Source organism: Astatotilapia calliptera, chromosome 19 (assembly GCF_900246225.1).
Source record: "Astatotilapia calliptera chromosome 19, fAstCal1.2, whole genome shotgun sequence".
Lineage (NCBI taxonomy): Eukaryota > Metazoa > Chordata > Actinopteri > Cichliformes > Cichlidae > Astatotilapia > Astatotilapia calliptera.
This window is the reverse complement of record NC_039320.1, coordinates 18636398-18649147: the sequence shown is the minus strand read 5'-3', so window position 1 is coordinate 18649147 and position 12750 is coordinate 18636398. Positions and strand designations below refer to the sequence as shown.

At 40.3% G+C, this 12750-nt stretch overlaps 3 gene segments (V, D, J or C); 1 reads left to right on the top strand and 2 right to left on the bottom strand.

The window, feature by feature from the left end:
- Positions 1-632: 632 nt before the first annotated feature.
- Positions 633-1230, bottom strand: LOC113012032 (immunoglobulin kappa variable 4-1-like). The segment is given in 2 exon segments: positions 633-989; positions 1082-1230. Coding segments are annotated over 2 exon segments (387 nt in total).
- On the top strand, positions 1132-3388 carry LOC113012699 (Ig lambda chain C region-like). The segment is given in 3 exon segments: positions 1132-1154; positions 1547-1680; positions 2854-3388. Coding segments are annotated over 3 exon segments (477 nt in total).
- A 2719-nt stretch (positions 3389-6107) lies between these two features.
- On the bottom strand, positions 6108-6825 carry LOC113012036 (immunoglobulin kappa variable 4-1-like). The segment is given in 2 exon segments: positions 6108-6575; positions 6668-6825. Coding segments are annotated over 2 exon segments (378 nt in total).
- Positions 6826-12750: the final 5925 nt, after the last annotated feature.

The window sequence follows — 12750 nt, the reverse complement described above, 5'->3', positions numbered from 1 at the left end:
GCTTTTTGGTGTTAAGTTGGATAGAAAGACAGATGTGAAACGTAAAAGTGAGATCAGAGGTCAAATGTGATAAAATCATCATATAACAGTATCATTGAAACTCTGTTAAATTTTTGGCATCTTAGTGTTAAAATCTCTGAGCTGATAGAACATGAGCATTAATCTTTGAAAGTTATGAGATTTGAGTAGATTATGAGTAAAATGATTTTTGTGTTCTTTTAAGAAATACATTTGTTATTGTTTCTTTATTTGATTTTTTTGACAAAAATACACAGTACACCAAAAGATTGTTATTTTGAAAACTATTTTGAAACGAATCTATCCAACAATATAGTGTGAAATGCAAAAGAAAAAATGTATGTCACTCCATTGTACGTGGTGATATTTGATATAATAAATGTTATATTATATTATATATTACATAATGTTTTATTTGTGGTGATTATATGTGAAGATAAAATAATTTGATGTCTTTAGGTTCTTTACACTCCGTATGAATCTGTATGAAGTGATTAATGATATTATTGGGGGGGTTTGTTTTTGTTTTTTTGCGCTCCTCAGCTTTGCGTTCTGTGTCTCTTCAGCTTCAGCAGCTGTACTCAGTTCTCAGTGTCTCTGCAGTCTGACTGAGGGAGGTTTTTGTACGACTACAAATCACTGTGTGAACACATTAGCACTGTTTATGTAGTGGTAACTCTGACAATAATAAACTGCTGCATCTTCAGCCTGAACTCCACTGATGGTCATAGAGAAGTCAGAGCTGCTTCCACTGCCACTAAATCGAGATGGTGTTCCTGACTCAAGTGTTTTTGCCCATTTTATTAGGAGCTTTGGAGCCTGTCCAGATTTCTGTTGATACCAGTACATAGCATCATCACCATCATCAAATCTGTGAACAGCTTGGCTGGTCCTACAGGTCAGAGTGACAGTGTTTCCAGGAGTAAATGTCACTACTGGAGGTTGAGTCACAGTCACCTGACCGCTGCATCCTGCAGACAAAAACAAATCATTCATTTATCAGCAGAAATCAATGAGAGAAAAAGCAGCACATCATGTTTGAAATGTTGCTGAGTGAATGAACCTGTAAAACAGCAGCAGGTCAGCGTCCAGATGAGGATGGTGATGAGAGTCATGGTGGTTGTGCTTTCTGCTGTGTTGACTGACAGATGTGAGTCCTGCAGTGTTGAAGTCACAGGACTATAAACCTTCTCAGTTCTCTGGAGGATCAGCTGATGATGCAAAACCTCCTCTCTGTGGAAATGATTTTCTCTGCTCTCAACATACAACAAAACAATGCGAGAAGGAATACTTTTGGTATCTAAATGAATTATTATGACATAATTATGATTCTAACAGAATACAGACAAATAGTTCAGGAAAGATGAGAGCAGTTTTTTTAACATCTGCCACAGTTGTTGGCAACTATATATTTTACTTTCTTGGATCAACCAGCAGAGGAAAAATTATAAAAAATGATCATAAATTGTTTAAGAAAAAGTTAAATGTCTTTGATAGTAAATGCTTTTTAATTTTGTAAACTTTGAAGTTTACTGGGGAAAAAGAGCAGATTTTCAAGGGTTAGAGGCTTGATCAGAGTGTGGGAGGTTTTTGTACGGCCACTTAATGAGTTTGTATCACTGTGGTGGACTTTTGGCGGAGGAACCAAACTCATCATTCACTGTAAGTATCTAAATCCCCTCATATTACTACATAATACTATACTATTACATATTACTTATATTATAAGTGTAATATGTCATCAGAATGTTTTTAAACAAGATTTTATTCTGGGTGTTTTACATGATGTGATTGGGTTTGGTCATAGTGGCTGATACTGAAAACTTGGTATCAGAAGAGTTTAAATATATAATACAGTATTATCATATCAGTATACAGTATATCATGTTTATATATCGTGTTTATATAGTACTGAAAATTGAAATGTATTGAGTTAATCTGCTTTAAGTAAAGGTTTTTTTGTATTTATCTGTGAATAAATATTTTTTTCAGAAAATCTGAGACTGAAAATATAGCAAAAGGAATCTTTGATTTTATTTATTTATACAAACAGCAGCATAATATCGTTCATGTCTTAAAGATCATTTGATTATTTGCAGATTAATGATTTCATCACTGAGTTTATAGCTTATCAGTCTAATGTAGTAAAAAGGAAGTGAAACAAACAGACGACAAAATCCAGCTCTGTTTGTTTTCCATCAAGAATATAACTGTAACAACAAGACATTTATTCTAAATTATTGTAACTTTAACAAAGATTTTAATTGAGTGTGAAAACACAATTTAATTAAAGTGTTAGGTTCTCCTATTTATTACCTCCTCTCCTCTGATCACAGTGTCATGCACACAGTTAATCCACAATGCTGTTAATCTCTGTCATGTATCATAACTGTGTAAAGCTGTTACTGAAAATATGATATGATGACTTCCACTGAAATGTTTGGCACCATGTTGGATATAACATTTTATGCTGTTGACTAAATGAATTAGTTTTTATACAGATGCACTTTAACGGTTGAGTTTACAGTTCGTTAGTCTGATGTGATGAAAAGGAAGTGAAACAAACAGATGACAAACTTTAACGTTTCCTGTACAAATTTCAATTTTATCATCATGAAAACAAATGCAGCAGCACATCCACTAATTATTTATACTTTTTTAAAATGTTACATCCTCCAATTTCTAAGTTTCTCTCCTCTGTTATATCACAATATCATCATACAGTTAATCCACAGGCCTGTTAATCTCTGTCATGGATCATAACTGTCTCGTGTCAGCTATCTGTCCTGCAGTAGAGGTTAATCTATTGTTGTGTGTCTGTGATCTTTCCTCCAGCTGGCCCCATGGTCAGACCCTCAGTCTCTCTGCTCCAACCCTCCTCTGAGAAGCTCTCTGGAGGCCCAGTCACACTGGCCTGCCTGCTGACCGGCTACTCTCCTCAGGGAGCTGAAGTGAGATGGGAAGTAGATGGCACAGAGGTGACAGAGGGGGTCCTGAACAGCTTAGAAGAAGAGAAGAGTAGTCGCTACAGCAGCAGCAGCATCCTGATGCTGAGCCAAGAGAACTGGATGAACGCAGAGGTGTTCTCCTGCAGGGTGAACCATCATGACCACTGGCAGTCCAAGTCCTTCCGCAAGAACCGGTGTGAGGGCTAGAGGGGCTGCTGAAGTCCAGGACAGGAGCTTAGTGTGGGGGAGCAGGAGATACATCCCTGCTGCTCTGATCAATATGAGTTTGAAAGTTTGTAGATGAAGTTATTTGATAACAGTAACTTACACAGTGACATGTGTAGCAGCTGGATGTGAGTGTGCCTAATAACTGCCATATTAATGATTCATACTTTTGCCAATAAAGCTTGCAGTGATCCATATTATTAAGCATTCTGTCTTATTTTTAAATATAATTGTTCTATAATTTCAGTGTTGTGTACTATAAATTAACCTGTTTGCCTAACACATGAAAAATCAACTCTGGGAGGAGATGAAAACGGCAGGGCTGCATCTGGCCTGAACATCTGGGACAAATCAAATATGTGTTCATCATTTGAAATTAATGGAAAAGCTGAAAGAAGCTTGTGGTCATGTAAATATATCTTTTAGCAGGATGACAATATCTCCAAATTTTACTCTTGCGGAAAAATAAATAACTTGAGTTTGATTCAGTAAATAAATGTTTCACTTGAAATTAAAACCATGAAGAGATCTAGAAAATAAAAGCTCAAAATGTGAGTGTAGAATGTATCTTAGTTAGTGTGCTCATAATCAAATATGTAAATTACTTGTACACTTGTGTTGTGTTTAAGTGGTTATTCTAGTTATTCTGATTGCAGTTGAAAACTCTACACCTGCAGCCTTCAGCCAAAGTGAAGAAATTTTTTATGCAGCCATGAATCATTGTGTAAACACTTCACTACCATTGTAACCCAGACAGTAATAATCTCCAGCATCTACTGCCTGAAGATCACTGGTGGATAAAGTGTACTGAGAACCAGATCTACTGCCTTGGAATCAAGATGGAGTTCCTGAGTTTGGGAGGCTGTCCAGGTTTCTAAAGGTACTAAGTCCAGCAACTCCCTGTGGTGCTGATGGTCACAGTGCCTGACAGGCTTGACTTAACAGAGTTAGAAAACTTTTGGCAAATTACTTTGAAATGAGGACTAAAATGATGTGAATCTTGAGAAAAAAACAGAAAATGTATCAGGTTAAATCAGAGAAACATGAGCAGCACAAACAGAATTAAAAACAAACAAATAAAACAACTCTCATCCTGACTCAGAAAGCCAAACATTATAACCTGAGTTACTGGAAACATCATTTGACCCTGACCACTGCTCAGAGTAGAGCTTCAGCAGTTACACTGCGACTCAGTGTTTTCTGTTTTTGTTTTAAGTTTTATTCTGGGAATTGTGGCTTTCTGTCTTGTATTTTCTCTTTTACCTCTTTTAAAACACGCACGTCCACTGTTCAGTGTTTTGGGTTTTGCTTCACTGTTGTCTTGTCTAATTAGGTTCAGCTGTGTCTCCCTCCTGTCTGCCATTTTCTTGTTACCTTGTGTGTATATTTAGTGCGTGTTTACCTCTGTTCTTCGTCAGAGCGTCTGCCTATCATTCTGTGTACCTCTGCTGGAGCAGCGTTCAGATAGCTGCTCTGCTCTATGTTGGTACAGGGCATTGAAGATGATAACAGTGAGTGAATTATATTCTTAAATTTAGTTACAGCACTTTCAGAAAGACATCTACTGTGATGAAGTCTACTCTCCACTGCTGTGTAATCAATTATTGTACTTAGAACAGGATTAGACCAGATAAGGTTTTCAGGAAACACTGTTAAATGTTCAGTTTCTATGCCATATGTTAAAACAAGATCTAGAGTGTGATTAAAGTGGTGGGTGGGTTCTTTTACATTTTGAGAGAAGCCAATTGAGTCTAATGACAGATTAAATGTCTTGTTGAGGCTGTCATTTTTAGCTTCTACATGGATGTTAAAATCACCCACAATAATTATTTTATCTGAGCTGAGCACTAAATCAGATTAAAAGTCTGAGAAATCAGACAGAAACTCTGTGTAAGGCCCAGGTGGATGATAGATGTGAACAAATAAGAGTGCTTTTTGGGGGGTTTTCCAGCCCGGGTGAACATGTTTAAGCATCAGGCTTTGAAATGAATTAAAACTCTGTCTTGGTCTGTGGTTGGTTAATAAGCTGGTGTGGGAAATTCACTTTCCCTGTCATTGGTTATAATGATATGCCTGATTGGTGTATATACAGAACTTCTTACAGTCCTTTTGCATAGCAAGTAAATTATGTCTGCCTGTGTGTGTGATGGCTGCAAATGCAGTCACACTAAATGAAAAAAGTGACATTGCAGTGTTTTCATCTGCTGACAATCAATCAAGTTGTTTTAGGAAAAAAAACCAAACAGAAACATGGCTTTGGTGTGCTGGCAAAACATACTACCTAAACTTGTTATGATCTATTAAACTTCTTTTTTCGTTATGTCACATGCACATGTTTTATCCACATGACGTAACCCAAAAAACCAAAGAAGGAACCTGGTGTCCAATGCAGGAAAGGTTATTAAGTCTAATCTCATCAAGATCTGCTGATGACGAGATCATGATTCCTTACATATGACAGACTGACACCCACAATAGTCAACATGAGCTTATTGCGATAACCACAGCTTGTCCTTTTGGTACTTCAGGTTTTGTACTGACAGAACTACTGATACAACAGCACTCCAAGGCTTAGCCAAGAGAATTGGTTGAAAGTAGATCTGTAGTAATGCAAAGATCAGAGAAGCTGGGCATGAACTCACACTGGGAAAAGTAAAACGAACAATATGATCAATATGATTTTTGAAGAAAACTTTGTGTGAGAGAGAACACTGCTAAAAAGTGCAGACAACAACAAGTTAAAGCTTCGTTCAAGCTTTAATGATCTTCATGGGATGATATTGGGAATATAAAGCTTAAAAAATACAAAAACAAACAATAAAATCTGAATGTAATGTAACGATTAGGGGAATGTAACAAGAAAACTGTGAATTGGTGTAACCAGATGTTTAAAAATTCCCCCAAAGAAGTGTAGATGAGTATTTAGTGCTTGGAGAAGTTACTGTGTTCAGTGGTCTGTGTCAGAGTTTCTTCCTCGTCAACAGCTGCAGTCAGTTCCTGCTGTAACAGCTCAGTGTCTCTGCAGTCTGACTGAGGGAGGTTTTTGTACGACTACAAATCACTGTGTGAACACCCCACCGCTGTGGTAACTCTGACAGTAGTAAACTGCTGCATCTTCAGCCTGAACTCCACTGATGGTCATAGAGAAGTCAGAGCTGCTTCCACTGCCACTAAATCGAGTTGGTGTTCCTGACTGAAGCGTTGTTGCATATTTTATTAGGAGCTTTGGAGTCTGTCCAGATTTCTGTTGATACCAGTACATAGCATCATCACCATCATCAAATCTGTGAACAGCTTGGCTGGTCCTACAGGTCAGAGTGACAGTGTTTCCAGGAGTAAATGTCACTACTGGAGGTTGAGTCACAGTCACCTGACCGCTGCATCCTGCAGACAAAAACAAATCATTCATTTATCAGCAGAAATCAATGAGAGAAAAAGCAGCACATCATGTTTGAAATGTTGCTGAGTGAATGAACCTGTAAAACAGCAGCAGGTCAGCGTCCAGATGAGGATGGTGATGAGAGTCATGGTGGTTGTGCTTTCTGCTGTGTTGACTGACAGATGTGAGTCCTGCAGTGTTGAAGTCACAGGACTATAAACCTTCTCAGTTCTCTGGAGGATCAGCTGATGATGCAAAGCCCCCTCTCTATGGAAATCATTTCTCTGCTCTCAACACACTGAGGACAACGTGGGACAATATTATTTGGATTTACATGAATTATTATTACATTATTCATTACTATTATTACATTATTATGATCCCAAATGAACAATAAGACATAAATCTGAAAATTTGTTGGGGTTTTTTCATCTGAAATAAAATGGTACTTTGGTCATCACATATACAGTTTCTGTTTTTGGATCAACAAAACTCAATACAAAATCAATAGTTCTCTTGTTTTAATTTTTAACCCACAATTTTGCATTTTTATAGAGTTTTAAAGTCATTTTGAAAACATAACCAATTAAGAAATATTATAGAAAACACAGAGATTGTAAAATGTTAGCTTTACTAGAAAAAAAAGTGGTTAGATGCTTGTTCAGTGTTCAGCAGGTGTTTGTGCAGCCACTTAATGACTTTGAATCACTGTGGTGGACTTTTTGTGGAGGAACCAAACTCATCAGTCATTATAAGTACCCAAATCTATCAAGAGTATAACTGCAGCAACAAGACATTTACTCTCAAGTATCACTATCAGTATAACTCTTTTTTTTTTTATTAATATGAAAAATCATTAAAATATGAAAAATGTATTTAGATGATGTCTACCAAAACTTAACACCAAAACAAATCAACAGCTCACTGCATTCACTTTAACATTGTGTTACATTCATGTTATTTCAAACATCTTTTCAGACAAATATGGTTTTATTCAGCTCACAAAAGAAAATTCATTTTAACTACTTGATGAGTCACTGTTCATTTTCCTTCCATTCCTTTGTACACAATGCAGGTTTTGACACTTTAGAAAAACAGTTTTATATTTGGAAAACATCTTTAGCCCAGTTTGTTAAACATTTTCCTGAAATCTCTGTTTTTATTTGGCCCTTATCTTTAGCTAGATGCAACGTGATTACACTGGCAGGTTTAGTACATCTTTCTGAGCTGCATGGATATCCTGGCAAGCTACAGTATAGGCTGTGTATACTTTAGTGGATGTCTGAGTTGATCTTTGGCAATTCCCATTAATTAGCATTAATAATCAACGAGCTTCCTGTGGTTGGATTTATTTACTTTTGGAAAGAGTTGAGCAAAATTTTAATCCATCTCACATTTTTATTATTCTAAGCTGAATTAACAGGGTCCTCATTTATCTCTTCTCTCACCTTCAACAGTACCCTATCCACATGTGACATAGGAGGCACTAACCCAATCAGATCAGATGAAGAGCAAATAGTACAGCAGCACCCTGAGGCTAAGTTGGGAGAGCATTTAGACAGGACATGTGTACTCCTGCAGGGTCATCCATCCAAAAAGTAATCCAATCCAAAACCCATATTAACGTATCCAAACTGAGTGGACCTACAGTTGGCAGGAGACAACTGGTCGCAACAACTGGCTGTCCTTTTCTGAGCTTGTTTCTGCTCATTTCTTCCTGTTGAAAATGTGTTTTTCCTTCTCACAGTTGAAAGGTACTTGCTTAGGGGTCATTTGATTGTTTGGGTTTTCTCTTTATTACTGTAAGGTCTTTACTGTACAATAACAGAGCTCCTTGAGATGACCATTGTTGTCATTTGGCAATATTTAAATACAACTGAACTGAAATATTTCCATTGTATGCCAGCTCAGTGTCCAGATGAGGATGGTGATGAGAGTCATGGTGGTTGTGCTTTCTGCTGTGTTGACTGACAGATGTGAGTCCTGCAGTGTTGAACTCACAGGACTATAAACCTTCTCAGTTCTCTGGAGGATCAGCTGATGATGCAAAGCCTCCTCTCTATGGAAATCATTTCTCTGCTCTCAACACACTGACGGCAATGTGGGGCACAAAATCAAAAGAAATTTGCTTTGAATTAATACCATTAATGATTTTATGCCATAGAGAAAAACATATTTGGAAACATATTTACGTATTTTTAACACCTGGATTAAAATGGCACTCTGGTTTGCATGTTTACTTTTTGATTTTGCTATCAACAAATACAATATATCTGTATAGTTGTTAATTATATTGTCATAGTCTCATAATTCATTATTTTTTGAATCCTTTCTAGTTGCTGTGTTTGTTAATGGAAAATTGTATTTAGTAGTCAGTATAATCTTTTAGTGATATAAGTTTGCATATGGTAGAATACTGCATGTAGTTATTTGTATTAGGAAATATTCAACCATGTATACTTAGAGGCATATAATTAATTTTGTGTGATCTTTAACAGTCTGCAAAGGCTTGGTGTGTATTCCACACTAGAATGCACACCCACATCCTGGGAGCACGAGAGAGGTCATACCTTCTCTTATTGTATTATGGTAGGATTAACGTAGTTACGTCTGTTTTAGTCTAAGTGCTTTAACTGCTTGACTTCCTCACCAATGTTATCTAGGGTGAGGGAGGTCTACCCTCTTCCTGACCAAGGATGTGCCTTTTATGACCCTTTGATCAGCAGGACACACACACACACACACGCACACACACACACACACACACACACACACACACACACACACACACACACACACACACACACACACATACATACATACATACACATACACATACACATACATACGTTCAATGGAGTATAAAATAAAGACCAGGGCAGTTCCTCACCGGAGTCTCTCAGTAGGGAGCTGCCCTTGCTAGCAGGAACTCTGTGTGTTTCTCCTCTCTGAGTCTTTACTGAAGAAGTGTTTTAGAATATTTTCCCTAACGGTGTTAAACAGTGTTCTTTATATTTACAGTTTTTGCCCACTGCTTGAACACATTTTGCAAAACTCCGCTCTCTGTGCCAAAACTGTACACACAAGTACACATGACACAACACTGGGAAATATACCATTCACATCTGTGCCAAATTGAAACTCCACTCCCAAAACCTAAACTCTACTGTCAAAACCTAACATTCCTTTGTCAAAATGTAACTCTGTTGACAAAATGACACATACTTGCATCATATGCAAACACTTACAGATCAGGGGGAACACACTAGTCTTCTTTACATAAAACACTGCAGTCCTTGATTTCCATTGTTTATTCAGAAGGCACATTTACAGGAGACACATTTCCAAACAACCGAAAACGCAAATAGACCTACTCAATATTGTACATTGCAGTACCATGAATTCAGATAAAGCAAAAAAAAAATATGGTCCGTGCATGGCCTCTTCGGCCTCCTCCTCCTCTTCCTCCTCCTCCTCTACCTCTTCCTCTTCCTCTTGCTCTCCCTCCATCCATGCTTGCAAAGTTCTTGAAATGGCTATACGCTGAGGGCTTTTTGTAGTTGGCTAATTGGTGTTCGGTTTTGCAAGTAGGTGCCTTCAGGTGTGTATTTGAGTGGTTGCAATTACCCGATGTGTTTTGTATTTTGGATACATGTGTTTTCCGAATGGCACCCTGACATTTCATTTTGTGAGCGAAGTGTCTTATGTATGAAATAGAGTGTAGCATGCAGGACCATGTGTGTTGCATAAAGGAGTAGGTGTGTTGCATAATTGGAACTGGGGTGCAAAGCAGCGCTTTTGTTTAAGGTAGGGGTACATGTGTTTGAGGTATGGTAACAAAAGCTTCAAGTTGTGTTACTTTAGTCTAGGCATGGGTTCATGGTGTTCAAGCAACGGGCAAAAACTGTAATAAACCTCACTAGCATTTCATCCACTGCCTGCATCTTGGGTCCTTCTTCCAACTCCACACGGCTCGCCTCGGCAGCCGTGACAGTACGAACCGGCCACTATGGACCCAGCAGCAGTCAACCCGCCCGAGGAGCTCCGGGAGGACATTATTTACTCGGTAGACAAATTCATTAACTTATGGCTGGAGCATGAGGCGAGAGAATTCCGCCAAGGCATAGCTGTTCGGCTACAGCGCTTAGTTTCTGGTCTCCCCTGGTTGCTCAGCTCACTTCACCCGCTCACACAGAATTTTGTTCTGAACGAGCTTCATCTTCTCCCCCTTGCTACCACCCACCCTGCAACTCATGCTTCCCTCCCTGACCCGACGGAGAGTGTTCTGCCCGGCCCGTCGGTCCAGCCTTCAAATGGGAAACGGCACTCAAGCCGTCGACGCCCCTCGCCACAGTCGGACCCTGGGATATCAGAGCGGCCGACTGTGGTGAGTAAAAAGGATAACAGCTCCGATTTGAACTTTGAGACTTTTTCTTCTGGGGTTGTTCGGGGTGTGTCAGTGGGAGCTGATTCGCAAAGCTTACCTACCTTCGTGGTAACTGATCTCTCCCAGGTTGGCATTTTTAAGACTTCAGTGAAAGCAAAGGGCTGTTGTTCTTCTGTTTCTTCTGAACCTGTTAAACCCATGTCAGCTAACCCAGGGTCTGCTAAAACTGTGGCATATATCCCAGAGACAATTAACACCAGCTCTGATAATACCAGGACTGTTTATTCTTTTGAACTGCAACCTCAAGCTCAGGTAGCCGCCCGGCCTCAAGCTCAGGTAGCCGCCCGGCCTCAAGCTCAGGTAGCCGCCCGGCCTCCAGCTCAGTCTCCAGTTCCACCACCGTCATCATCCCAACCATTGTTTCAGTCACCCTCAGTTCAGCCTCCTGTTCAGCAGCCACTAGCCCTGCATCCTGTGTCACTTGCTACTCCGGTACAACAAGCTCAGTCAAATCAATCTGAAAGGAACTGTTTCATCTGTTTGTTCTAAGCAGAGAGACAAACCTAATGATAATGTAATCATTCCTAAAAAGCTGGCCAGTTCAGAGACTGTGACACACTCCAGGGCCTCCCCAGAGGCTGAGTTTCAGCCCTCAGCCCACTCTGGACCCCTGGAGGCTAGGAACCCAGCTGAGGACTGCACCCGGCTGTCACTGCCTGAGCAGAGTCAATTCTCTGGGCAGCTGCAGCCTGCTATGTGTTTGCCAGGGGCCACTGCGCCTGCTGGTTCTGTTCTGTCCCTGCCAGAGGTCCCCGCGCCTGCTGGTTCTGTTCTGTCCCTGCCAGAGGTCCCCACACCTGCTGGTTCTGTCCTGTGTGTGCCAGGGGCTCCAGTGCCCACTGGTTCTGAGACTGTTTTCGCTGGGGGGCCCGAGGAGCCCGTCCAGCCCCAAGACTTGTCAGCTGGAGGTTCAGGAGAACCTAGCCAGCTTCCTGCCTCGTCAGCTGGAGGGCCCGAGGAGCCTGTCCAGTCGCCAGCTGCAGCCTCATCATCCTCGCCAGCTGCAGCCTCATCAGCCTCGCCAGCTGCTGCCTCATCAGCCTCGCCAGCTGCAGCCTCATCAGCGTCCGGTCCAGCTTCAGCGCCCTCATCAGCGTCCGGTCCAGCTTCAGCGCCCTCATCAGCGTCCGGTCCAGCTTCAGCGCCCTCATCAGCTTCGCCTGGTTCAGCTTTGGTGTCGCCTCGTCTGGTCCAGCCTCCGCCTCGCCTGGTGCTGCGGGGGCAACGCAGCCTTCAGGTTCCCTACTACCACCTCCACATCGTCGGTCATCTGCCAGGCCGCTTTTTGCGCATTTTATATATATATATATATATATATATATATATATATATATATATATATATATATATATATATATATATATATATATGCGCGCAAAAGCACTCTAAGAAGTTCTGTATATACACCAATCGGGCATATCATTATAACCAATGACAGGGAAAGTGTCACGGCTGCCGAGGCGAGCCGTGTGGAGTTGGAAGAAGGACCCAAGATGCATGCAGTGTCCAAAAAGGCCCAACCGGACAAGTTCGGGGGGCCGACCCGGAGGCCGACAGCGCCGGAGGCCAAAACAGTACAGTGACATAGTGTTTTCATCTGCTGAAAATCAAAATTTTTTTTAAGAAAAAAAAAACAGGAACATGGCTTTGGTGTGCTGGCAAAACATACTACCTAAACTTGTTATGATCTATTAAACTTCTTTTTTCTTTTTGTCACATGCACATGTTTTATC